General features: G+C 36.3%; 1 protein-coding gene across 25 annotated transcripts in view; it reads left to right on the forward strand.

Moving 5' to 3' along the window:
- ptprdb (protein tyrosine phosphatase receptor type Db) overlaps positions 1-13,690 on the forward strand; it is a 221,354-nt gene that overhangs the window by 137,288 nt on the left and 70,376 nt on the right. For all 25 annotated transcript variants that reach the window (XM_036213125.1, XM_036213127.1, XM_036213138.1 and 22 more), the window contains 2 exons: positions 8,722-8,867; positions 12,356-12,497. In XM_036213125.1, coding sequence (XP_036069018.1) covers positions 8,722-8,867; positions 12,356-12,497 — 288 coding nt within the window. The remainder of the gene's footprint in view (positions 1-8,721; positions 8,868-12,355; positions 12,498-13,690) is intronic.

Genomic DNA, 13,690 nt, shown 5'->3' on the forward strand with positions numbered 1-13,690 from the left:
AGAAATCTTTTCTACTTTGGCAGTATTTTAAATTGATACAAGTATCGCCACATAAGTATCGCAATATTTCACTGAATCGATATTTTCCCTATAAGATGCTATAAGAGTGTTTAACAGCTCATCACTATGTCACAGATAACACCAACTGATTGTTGTAGTGACTGATTGGCTTTGTACTAATTTCAGGTTATATTAAATATCAGGGGTGTGTATTGGTAAAAGTCTGACAATACGATACATAGTGCGAAACACTTGTCATTATGTATTCTTGTATATCTCAAGACAATACCAGACAATTTTTCACTTTTTAATTTAAATTATGACTTGGGGGTTATCTGAATATTAATACATTTTTTACACAAGTACAATTGCAAAATACATGTTATTTCATGATCAGAACATTAAGCAGTCCAACTGTATCTCATAGACAAGTTGCATTTACACCGCAAATTTGTGGTTCTTTTCTTTTGGATATTTAGGAAATAACTAAGTAAAACATAAAAGTAAGACTGAACTACATGTTTACTTATAGTATTTAATTAATTATCCCCTTGGCAGTATTTTAAATCAATACAAGTGTCACCACAAAAGTATTGCGATATTTCATTGAATCAAGATCTTTGTACACTCCTAAAAGATGCATGTTTCTTCTTCCTTTTACCACCCGGTTTTTCCCTTCCCACCTATCTTTTGTTTTTGCCGTATTCTGCTTGCTGGTTCATGGCATCTATCTGGTGGATTAAGAGTAATGCCCTGATCCCGTTGCAAACTAGGCCACTGCTCCATGTACACAGTGTGACACCCTGTGTGAGAAAATCACATCTCCTGGTGTGTCATTCCGTGGTATGTAAAACGTCGCATTAACACGGGTCCTTTGAAAGAACCTTGTTTGCCCCGAAATCAGCAAGCTGTTACTCTTCCCCCTCCAGCTTTGACGCAACAGCAAATGAAGTAAAACCTCTTTGTGCGAACACCACAACACAATAAACTGTTGTTGTGGTGTTTTTTTTTTTTAGAGGCTTACAGTAGACGATACTCTGCTGACCTGCAACCCTGTGCTTTAGTGAGCAGACTGTAAGTTATGAAACTAGAAAAGAGAGGTTTGGGGAGTTCAAATAAGGAAGAATTCGATGTATAAATCTTTACCTTGATCTTGGACAGTATCTTTAACGTGCTGTAAAAAGTTGTTGTATTTCCCATACGCCCTGAAAAAGTTTCAATTTAGCTTTCTAGTTCCTGAAAACTCCCTTTTTTTTTTTTTTTGTATTAGTCTCCCTGAAATAAGGAGCCGCCTCATGTGGTGACTGATTAACCTGTCAAAAGTCCACCGCAGTGCCAGCTCTTAAAGGGCCTTTGGGCTGACTGAAACTTGAAAGGTGGTTGGCTGGATCTCATACTATGACAGCTTGTTTGCTTATGCTGAGTTGAGCCACCTTACTGGCAAACACCAACTATTTTAGACTTTTTTTAATCTGCAAGTTTCTTTTGAGTTCAGTGGGTTCTAAAAAAAGTAGGTTTGATGAATAGATACATACAGATACATTTTTCCTATGTTTAGGTAAAGGATTTTTTACATATTGCCTTTTTGTATGGGTGCTTTTACCTGCACACATTTTTTTAGTACATGTCTGTTTCACATTTATATGCAGGACAGCATTTGCAGCATCCAGAGCAGGCATGATTGGATTGAAACATCCACGTTGAGTTACGTAAAGCTTGTGGCCTCTTGCTGCTGATGGATGAGGTAATGTGAGGATTCGCGGGGATAAGATTTAGATATAGAGGCTTAATCTGAGGTTGGATGTTTCTGACCTGATGATCAGTAAAGGGTGTGAAAAGATCGGGTTGTGTTTTCTCTCTATGATTATTTGGACTATCCATATAAATGAAAGAAACTGCAAGATCCTTGCCTACCACCTCATTATAGAATGTGCCAAAGACCATTCTTGGCGGTTTAGATCAGGATGGAATTGCAGTCCAACATTGGTTTTTCTTGGGTAGATTTTAGATAAGCTCACATATTTTACACTTTTACAGTACATTTTACACCGAGTTACTTTTGTAGTAATGTTTTATGCTTTGTTTTTTTTAACCCTTTTAGTTACCTTAACACACTGAAGCACACTGTCTTATATAATATCCAGATTTTAGGGTTTTTTAACCTATAAAATCATACCTTTTGGTCCTGCGACAGACTGGCGACCTGAGAGAAATATAGTATGTCCTCTCCATCAAACTCATTTTGACAGGTGACCTTTGACCTCCACATTCCAATGTGATGACGTAACAATTTGATATCAATTTGATATAAACTTTATATAAAGTTTATATCGAATTGATATAAAGTTTATATAGATTTTATATCAAATTTATATAAAGTTTATATCGATTTGATATAAACTTTATATAAAGTTTATATCAAATTGATATCAAATTGTTACGTCATCACATTGGAATGTGGAGGTCAAAGGTCACCTGTCAAAATGAGTTTGATGGAAAGGACATACTATATCTCTCTGACCTGTCCAGGGTGTACCTTGCCTTTGCTCATCAGTAGCCGGGTTAGGCTCCGACACCCCCATGACTTTAAGACTTTCTCTTAATGCGGTCAAGGACACACTCAACAGGGGTTCTTGAACATGCTTTAAGGCTTTTTCTCTCTCAGCTCTATTGTAATATATGAAAGACTTGGTTTCAAAAAATTCTGGTTCAGGCACAAACAGCAATTAATAGTTTCTTCTTTATTACCACTTTTCAAACGGTTGGTACTTCCGTGCACCAAAAAGCATGCCATCCATACGTCACAACCAAATCCAAGTCCCTAATTGGTTAAAGTTCAACTGGTTTGACTTCCAATAGACGTTCAATGTGACTGATTCACAAACTTGTGTAGCAACGAGTGAATCCAAGAGTTTTGAATGAGGAACCCAGAAACATATGTTTACACGCATTTACATTGACTTTTCATTGGAAGTTCTTACTTAAATGCACATTGCCATTTCTGATGCTACATAGCATTAATTATAAAAAAATATACATATTTGTTTCCACCAAATGGTAGAATTGTCTGTTTTTTTTTTTCATATTCTAATCAGTCAAATACACTTCCTTTTAAACAAATAAACATGATGTTTTTCTTCTAAAGTTTAAGTCCCATTAGCTGTCACACATTGTGAAATTTTAAACCATCCCCTGAGGGGGAGTGGTGAGCTGCAGACACAGGAGCTATTTTGTGGTTTGAGCCCCTCAATTCAACCCCTTTATGCTGAGTGTCAAACAGGGAATCCCATTTTTAGTCTTTGGTATGAATTGGCCTGGATTAGATCTCACAACCCTCCAGATTCAGGGTAGACGCTCCTCCACAAGGCCACTGAGCTACCAACTGTGTAAAAATATTTTCTTAATTTGGCAAAATTTGGTAAAAAATATGTATGTTTAGCAGTTCAGTCATCAGTTTGTTTTAAAGACAACTTTTTAGTTTCCACTTTTTTTTTATTTGCTCATTTAATCCATTCTCGCCATATGTTGAAAATGAAATACCATTTAACATCATTACTTTAAACAGAATAAAATACATATATTTGTACAATTCAAATAAAATTCAGGCATAAAGGGGTTAATTTCACTCATATATAATGGAAATAACAAGCATTGAATGACCTAAATTAAAATACTTGGCTACTGTCCACATCTTACATTGTAGCCTGTAGCTAGCTACACATTTCATTTCTCTGGATTAGCATAGCTGAGTCTGTTGAAGGAGAAAAGTTTTCCTAAAACACACCAATGTTATCAACAGCTATGACATAGCTGTGAACTCATCTGTGACTAACAAAATCTGATCATCTTAGCTTAGCATTAGCTTAGCAGGTGCACTGGTCTGTGAAGAGGCCCTGGTAGCGTTAGCTTAGCTTCAGCGTAGATAAGCAGTGGTGTGGAAGTAATGTACTGCGACCAGCACTGAGAAAACCCTCTGTTCATTTTCATGGGAAGCCTGCACTGACCCAGTAAAGTTGTGTCCCCGGTGGGCAGCCCATGTGTTTCTAATGACCTGTGCATAAAAAGGATCCTGTTTGATTAATTCCTCCCGTTGTGTTTCTAGCAAATTAACCCTGCTTAACTCGTCACTAGCCGGACCCTACAGCTTCTATGGGGGGAGAAGTGTCATGCTAATTGGACGTGCATTGCTCCAGGCAGTGAAAGTGCATTTTATCTTTTGGGTTTGCATCATTTTCACGTCATGGCGAGAATGTCATTGTTGTCAGTTATAATGCAACTTGGAGATTGTCCAGAAATATCGGGCTGTATGCAGTGATGCAGTTTGAAAGTTAAGAAAGTAAAGAATATATTTGAACTCTTATTTACCCTGAAACACAGTTCAGATTAGGACTTAAATCAATATTAAACCTAACCTGGGTATTTTATCAAACTTTCATTAAATGTTAGGGCACTTTGTTGTGTATAATTTAATTTTCCCTGTTGATATAGCCTGCATTGCCAAATGTTTTCCAATTAATGCTTATATGTGTTCTGCAGAGGGATGATAGCTTTCTGTGCTTATTGGCCCCAGCTATCCGATTTCATTACCGGGACAAAAGTGAGCAGCAGATAATTTGCTGACAGTGTGCTCTTAATATGTCGTAATTTGCTTTAAGTTATTGTCGAGGCCAGCTGCCCACCCATTTTCCAGCCTCGCAACGACGGCACCGCCTCAGTCCCCTTATATTGGCCTCGTTCTTCAAGCCGTCTGACAGGAGCGATTTGGTTCTCATTAGGTGAATCGTCAGTTAACCGTGCACATGCAGCCACATTTCCTCGCCAAGCAAGCTGGAGTGTTAGTAGACAGTAAAAAATGTATACAATCGCAGACAAATAATATCTTTTGTCCTACTTCAAAGAGTTGATCAGCTTCTCAAGAAATCTTTTAAAATTAGTTATTTCTCAACTACGTGTTTGTTTGTTTGTTTGTTTGGCGGTAATCCGTGAACTTGCTTGTTGAAACTTGCATTATCAGACAGAGTGGGTCTTCTTTGCCCAGCTCAGGCCACTGCTTTTTGTTTGATTTGATTTGTTTGGATAGGCCTGCCTGCTTTATGCTTTTTCACATCAGATCAGCTACAGTAAGTGATTGAGGGCACATTCGATGAGACCAGAGGGCACATCAGTCGCCGCATCTTGCCAAGGATTTTAAAAGCTGTGCAGGAATGAGTTCAGATCACTGAGCATCAAAATATTAGACTCGTATCTGGTGTCATTATTGCATTCAGCTGGCATTGATCATTATTCAGTCTGTTGGGGTGTTGTTTTTTTATTTATATTTTCTGTCAAAACTTTCCGTTCCAAGATTCGCATGCTACCTTAGTTCTGACACACTATATGCGCTAATCCTTTCTCCCTGAGGCTTTGGGCAAGCATCTGTTCTTACAAACTTGACTTATCTCAAGTGTCCCTTTGGGTTAAGACAGCATCTGTCAGCCACAGCATGCCCCTGTAGTCTCCAGCTTCTTTTGGCCGTGTTGTTTATCAAAGTCCCAGCAACGAAAACCTCAATGGTTCTATTACAGATCCTTTCAACTTGTATCATCAAACCATGTCTGAAGCTATAGGTTAACACCGACCTCAACATGCATTCAAGCGGCTACTTCCAATGAAAAGTCAATGTAAACGAGCGTAAATGTGCGTTTTGGGCTTCTATGTTTGAAACTTTTTGGGCTTTATGTGTGTTGCAAGTTAAAGCAGTTGAACTTTGCCCAAATAGGGACTCCAATTTGGTAGGGATGCAGAAAAATGTATCGCACTGTCAATACACACCCCTAGTTTATAGGCTGCACTGAGAGCAAAACTGACTGTAATTTCTGTCATCTGCTGAGCAGATCTAATCTCAGAGATCTTCATGTATGCAGCCTCCTTTGAATGAACACAAAAAATGAGACAAACATCGGAAGTTGGGATACTACGATGCGGTCTAAATCCATTCAAATCCCTGCTCGTGAATCTCGTCGGAGTCTCGTCCTACTCCTACATATTGCTCTGTTTATTTATTTTTTTAATCTTGTTGTGAGAAAATAGATGCTGTTGCGCAGTTTTCATATCCTGTATTTGGTCTTTTTTTCATTTGAAGAGCAGATTAAGAAACGGGAGCAATGAAATCAGGGAGGAAAAGGTACGGCAAGAAAGAGCTGCAGAACATACGGTCGCCCCCCCCCTCCAGACTCCCACCATCATAAAGTCAGTCAATGTGACAGGAAGAGTTATGTAACACTCCAGAGATGGAAGAAGGAGATGAGAAATAAGTAACAAGAAGGACGAGAAAGAGAGAGTTGGGGAAAAAAAAGGAGTGAATCGAAGGATTTGAAGTGGGTTTCAACTGAAACAAGTAAAATCCAAAAGTTCAGAAAGAGATCTTTGAGGGGGCTGGAAAGATAAAGGAAAGGGGGGAAATTAAAAAGAATAAATTGAAAGATCTGCCATGGCTGTTAGTGTGGTTCTGCTGGCTTTACACTTTTCATTTGTTTTGTGGAGGAGAGATTAGCAAAGGGATTAAGAGGGAGATTGCCCCGCTTCTCTTTCTTTTTTTTCTTCTCCTTCCCTCAGCCTCTCCATCTCTTTTATGCGGCTTTAGCTTCCATGCACAGGGCACATGATGCATGCAGGTGAAAATGGCCCCATCGTAATTGCATCGTTACAATTTCACATCCACAGTTTTGTGGCTTGCTAATATTTTTTTTCTCCTTTAACCACATGATAGCCAAGTGGGATGTGACATATTCAAAATGGGAAGGAAAAAAAAAGGGACCGTGACATTTTCTCAGAAGGCGAATGCAATTTCTAAAAGCCCCGAAAATGTCACATTTAATGTACAATAATGCAAAAACCCAGCAGTCACATTTAAAAAGTAGACAGGTTTTTTTCTTTTTTTTTTCTTGCTCATTAAACGGTGATAGATCAAACACTGAAAATTAATATTGCAAGTGGATTACATAATAGTGGAACGCTTATTCACAATGGCTCCTTTCCAATATTTATTCTTTAATTGTTGAAAAGAAAATCTGTTAAAACAGACATTTTTTAAATGTAGAAATCTATGTCAATGTGCTAAACTTAGCTATTGTAAAAGTGAATTTAAGAGAATATTGCAAAAAAAAAAAAATTACCAGGAAAAAAGTAAAGTTGTAAATAGCAAAAAAAAGTTAAAAAATGTATGAAAATACATTTGTAAAATTATGTGAACAAAGTAAAAAAAATATGAGAATAAGATCCATAAAATATGAAAAAGTTACAAATTTACAAGAGTAAAGTCATAAAATTGAAAAAATTTAAAATATAAAAAATGAATGAGAATAAAGTCGTAAAAATAGAGACCAAAGTAAAAATTTTACAAGAATAACGTCCTTAAAATATGAGGAAAAAAGGAAAAAAACAGATGTTGCTGAGGCTGATGGGAACGTAGCATCACATCCAACCAACCAATCCAGGCGAACAGAAAAAGACGTTCAAGGATCTATTTGTCTGCAAGTGGATGCATCAGAAAGGAGTGGAGCGTAGTTTCTACGCCACTCTTAAAAGCTCCCGATTCACAATGATTTAAATAAAGAAATACTCAAAAATTCAATTTTAAGCTTAATTTTGTCTTCCATCATCAGCAAAATGCCTCAAGAACATGTTAGGAACACAATTTTTATTGTGGGTCTTTGAAGGATTTATGCTTATCCTCCCCCCAAAAAAATAGTTCAGTCTAAAAAGGTGAAAAATACATCTATTTTTTAAAAACTGTATAATCAATATAATCAAGAATTATTCACAATTATTTATTTGCATGTGCAGGGAGGGCAAAAATGAAACACTAAATCAGCTCATAGGCAACGGCATCCACACACGTTTGTTGACGGAGGTTAGAGTTGGCCGTGAATCACTGAGGTGTAGAGTTGATTGGGCAGCTTGCCTTTCTCTGACTGCTTGCCATCCTATCTGACTCACACTCTGCCTCCCTGTCTCTTTCTGTTGTATTCGCACTCATCTTCCTCTGCTCTCCATCTGCACTCTGTTCCTTTTATCTCCTCCGTTCTTCTGTTAATTTCCCTCCACTCTATTTTTTTTTTTTTTTTTACTTGCTCTGAAATGCTAAGCTTCCTCTCCTTTTCTCCCCGACTTCTTTTAAAACAGCAAAAAGCAATTTCTCTCCCTTTGTCAGGGCGGTTGGCAGTAAGCCCTTAAGTAGGGATTTTCTGGTTTGGTTGGAATGCCATTAGGCGAGCGGCTGGTGACGTGCCGTGACTGACGTGCCGAATCTTTTTGATGTTATGATGTCACAATCTAGCGGAGGCCGCCGCCATGATATTGTTGGCGTCCCCGAAACGAGGGGCTTTAGTGGTCATGTCAGGAATAAGTCTTCATAAATCCTTTATGGCACAGAAATATTAAGCTTCTTTGGCCGTGCAGGGACAGAGAGAAAACATGGTGGAACATGCACACACATGCACACTCCAACACACCCACAAGCTGAACCCGACTAGCATGTTGTAATAAATATATGGAGAAAATGGGACTTTCTGGGTTGATATCTGATAGTTATCCTCAAATTACATCAAAAAATCTGCTAAAATTGTATATTTAAACACACTATGCATTGTGTTTCAGCATTGGGAAGTTTTCTTTTACATCAGTGACTTTTTCACTTCCAAGAATGTCGGTGCCCACTTGTGATTTCCTCTCCTCTCACAGCGCCTCCTAGATTCACACGAACCCCAGAGGACCAAACAGGAGTCCAGGGGGGAGTGGCTTCCTTTGTGTGCCAGGCCGCAGGGGACCCGCAGCCCAAAATCGTCTGGAACAAGAAAGGCAAAAAAGTCAGCAACCAGAGGTTTGAGGTAAGACGCCGCATCTCCTGCAGGAGTTAGAAGTCTATGCTGATGTAAGGGTCACTCTGAAGAACCAGGACTGCCACAGATTACCATCTGACTGATAATAATATGACATATGGAAGCTAATTCATTTTAAATCTATTGAAAAATTAAAGTAAACAACTTTTACCTTTTTTTTTACATTTCAAAAGTTACCAAATGAGTGAACGTGAGGCATAAATGCATAAATCTTTATGCCAATGATGAAGTATCAGGGCCACTATAAAAATAAAAAAATCTACAGGAATAAAGTTGCAAAATTTTAAGGAAGTTTTCTTTTTAATTTATGAGACTTCAATTGTAAAATTATACGAAAAACCATAATGCAAGAAATACATTTTCAAAAAATAATGTCATAAAATTGCGAGGGAAAAAGTTAAAAATTGAAGAGAACAAAGCCATAAAACTATTTTAAAAAAAAGTTTAAAAAATGTATAGGAAGTCGAAAATTTAGAAAAAAAGAGCAAAAAATAAAATAAAATAAAATAAAGTAGGAAAATTATGAGAGAGTAAAAAATGTACGAAAATAAAGCACTAAAATTATGAGGGGAAAAAACTAAAAAGTTTTGTTCCAAAATTATGAGAAATATGTCAAAAATATATAATAATAAAGTCTTAAAATTTTAAAAGAAAGTAAAGAATGTACGATATTGAAGTTGTAAAATTTTGGGGGAAAAAATTACACGAATAGAGACATAAAAGAAAAAAGTTGACAATTTACAAGACAAAGTAGAAAATTATAAGAAAAAGAGTAAAAACATTGTAAAAGAATAAAGCGTAAAATTATGAGAGAAACAATAAAAAAAATTATGAGATTAAAGTCTAAAAGTAACAAGAAAAAGAGTAAAAAATTACTAAAATAAAGTAACAAAATTATGAGATAAAAGTTAAAAAATATGAAAATATAGCAATAAAATTACAAGGGAAAAGATTATGATAATAAAATCCTAAAATTCTGAGAAAAAAAGAAAGCATTTACAAGAATAAAGTCTTAAAATTCTGAGAAAAATGACAAACATTTTAAAAATTAATGTCTGAAAATTCTGAGAAAAAGTAAAACATTTACAATATTAAAGTCGTAAAATTATGAGAAAAAATTTAACGTGTTGCAAAGTTGTATAATTATGGAGAAAATAAATATGAGAATAAAGGCATAAAACTGAGAACAATTTTTTTTAATATACAGGACAAAGTAGAAAATTATGAGGAAAAGAGCAAAAAATGTAAAAGAATAAAGTTGAAAATTATGAGTCAAACATTCACGAGAATAAAGTTGTAAAATTATTAAAAAATATAACATTTAAGAAAATAAAGTTAAAAATGATGAAAAAAGTACAATTGAAAATTATAAGAAAAAGAGTGAAAAATGTACAAGGATAAAGTCATAAAATTAGGAGAAAAGCTAAACCATAACAATGCTGCTTTTCTGCACCTTCCAATCTGCTGGAATTACTTTTATTGCGGTTGAAGAAACTGGTTCAACACTCAAACTAAAGCTGAAGTGTTAAAAGGTTAAAAGAATCAAGACGTGTCATTCATTTTTACAAACAGGAGTCTTAGTAGTGCTTCAAAGCCGGCTAAACCTGAATTTGTTACTTCAATAATTCATTGTGCATCTCGAACAACCATTTAATATGGAAAATAATGTGTAGAGCCGTGTCGTCCCCACTTAATTAGTCCTATTAGAACCATCAATAATGGTATTGTTTACAAGAGTCTCTCTTTAAACCAGTGCCCACTGGGAGAAGGCATGGCATTTATGACAGTTGACATTTAACACAGAAACAGGCTTTTCTTATTATCTTTGCTTAACAGACATGATGGGTTTCCATACACAGACCTAAATGTACCTTTAAAGACGATCAGATGTGTCTGCAGTCGTGCTTCAAAGGTCACTCAGGTGTGTGAAGCGCCGTCTGCCCAAACTCTCTCTTATATGTCAGACGAAGCCTCTGGCTGCTGTATAGAAGATTCTTATATGATCAGTCTTATTAGTTTCCCGAAGGCGAGAACCTTTGATTTATTTCCGGCCTCGTGAGTCACCGTTCAGATGAAGATGTTGATTTAGCCTCGTTCCTGCCTGGTCAGTGTCGCTGCTCCGCTTTAATAAGCTGAGTTTCCTCCCAGCTTTAGGTTCAGCTTCCTGTTTGTGATTAAATCACTCCAGGAGATGCTTTATTATTGATCCAAACTATATGAGCCGAGGCTACATGCTGTATATTACGTGTTGCTGTTGTGTCAGTCCGGACTTGTAGGATTGTTACTATTGGATTTCCATTTAAGGAAACCTTCCAAGAATTCCAAATCCAATTTATTAACATATATGTACATCATTCTTAAGCCTTTTCAATGTACAATGCAGGGTTGCTAAGAAAAGTTAATTCACGTCCCAGAATTTGAGATATACATTTAATTGCAGTTTTTTTCCTTATAGAAATAAATTACATATATGCTGATGTTACACAAAATCAGCTTTTATGTGTGTAGTGAGTTGTGTTATCCTTTAAAGTCAGCTCCAGTAGATGGAAAATAACTGAGCAAGGGATTTGAAATGTTTTTTTTTCTGAAAATGAGTTTTCATCTTTAAAGACCCACTCCGATAATATTGTGATCTGTTGTATTATCGGTGGTCTTTTAATTATGATTATGCCATTTTTAGCCAATATGTGACTGTGCTGTTTTCCAGGATGTAGTTTCAGTACAGCAGGAGTGTCAAACTGAATCACACTGGGAGCCGAAATCCAAAACATCTTAGGTCGCGGGCCGAACAAAATAAACATTTATTTCAACACTCTAAAACAAAATTTTTAAAACTTTAAAACCATAACTTTTTAACATAATTATGAACTAGATATATAGCATTACCCGAATAAGCTGAATTTGGCTCCTGAAGATGCTGAAATTGATAGGTAAAAACGCTGAAGCTAACAGCTAAAAACGTTGAAACTGATAGCCAGCTAAAATATTAGTTAAATGCCAATTTAGTCTAAAAAACTAAAACAAAAAAAATTAGGTTAGCCAAAACAGCTAGCATGTAGCTAAAAACATAGCTAAACTTCAAAATAGCCTAAATTCTGAAAAAAGGCATAAATTACCCAAAACAGCTAGCATGTTTTGGCTAATAGTTCGCTAATAGTCAGATAAGACCTTTAGTGAGTATCCAGTCATACAGTTTGGAACCAAATGCCAGTTTGGACGAGGAAAAACAAAGACATGCATGGATCTATCCTGTTTATACTTCACAAATATGCTCTCTTTCAAACTGCATATTTTGGTCTACTCCGGATTCACAAAACTTTGATTAAATACCACAAGAACATATACAAAACAGATGTTTCATCTGAGCGGATGTTTAGGTCAAAATATTAGACTGTCTAATGCCACCAAACTGCTGGCAGATCAAAAACTGTTTTTATCCCGTGGTACAGATGCTTAACTGTGACTTTCATTGACAGGTAATAGAATTTGACGATGGATCCGGCTCGGTCCTGAGGATCCAACCGCTGAGAACTCCCAGAGACGAGGCCATTTACGAATGTCACGCCTCCAACTCAGTCGGAGAGCTTACTGCCTCCACTAGACTCAGTGTGTTACGAGGTCAGTGAGAAGACTCCTGCTTTTAAAGTCTGTCACAAAGCAGCTCAATGTGCACATATTTGTTTTTATCACACATTTATAACTCATATTATCATCTATGTGACCTTTGAAGTGATTTAATTGTTATAAAAAGACCAGTATGACGTATTTGACCCAACCACATTTTTCATTGTCTTTTTTGTACATGTTCGATAATATCTTTGAGTTGAATAATAGAATATTGAACAGATTCTTAATTAGGTTGAGACACTCTAAGGATCTGTCGATATGCTGTGTGTCATATTTCATTTTAAGTTCTTCAAGTTTAATTGTGTGTTATCATAAACCCATCAATTCTTCATTAACTATTTATGATGGAGTCAGAGATGCTTTAAAGGAAAAGCTCTTGACAAAGAAAATAGATTACCAAAATAAAAGCACCCAGACTTCTGAACTAATATTGAGGTACTTTAAATAAAAATTTGAGAGGTGGATCTTTGGGATCTTGGACATGAAGCATTTTATGCAATAATGCAACTGATCCATTTCTGTAAAATGTAAAGAACAGCTGTTTGATTCTCATTGAATAACTATATGTGCAAATTTGCATGTCCAATCCCCATCTCTGTTTTTTAACCAGACACATTTCAGGATTATAATTCACATCATCAATAAATTATCATTAGCATGTTCACAATACCTGTAACTCCCAAACTTTTTTGCGACACTTAAAAAAACAGACGGATATCATTAAAGCAAACCTTACTGTGTCCATGCTAACTCCAAACCTTGCTAGTAACAACTGAAAAAAAGACTCAGCTACACGTTAGCCATGTTAGCGTATATTTACAATAGCCTACGACTCCCAACTTTATTTGCAACACGTAAAACAACTGACTGATGCAGCTAAAACAAATGTAACTGCCACTATGCAAATTCCCAACCTTGTTAGCAGCACGTAAAAAGAACACTGTCCAACAAGCTATACATTAGCCCTGTTAACGTATTTACAAATGCTTGTGACTCCTGACTTTGTTTGAACACATAAAAGAACAGACTGATAAAGCTAAAGTAAACGTTGCTGTGACTGCTAATTCCCAACCTTGTTAGCAGCACGTAAAAAGAACACTGTCCAACAAGCTACACGTTAGCCATGTTAGCGTATTTACAAATGCTTGTGACTCCCAACTTTGTTTGCAACACATAAAAGAATA

The sequence above is a fragment of the Oryzias melastigma genome, linkage group LG1 (genome assembly GCF_002922805.2).
Source record: "Oryzias melastigma strain HK-1 linkage group LG1, ASM292280v2, whole genome shotgun sequence".
NCBI classification, from domain to species: Eukaryota; Metazoa; Chordata; class Actinopteri; order Beloniformes; family Adrianichthyidae; genus Oryzias; species Oryzias melastigma.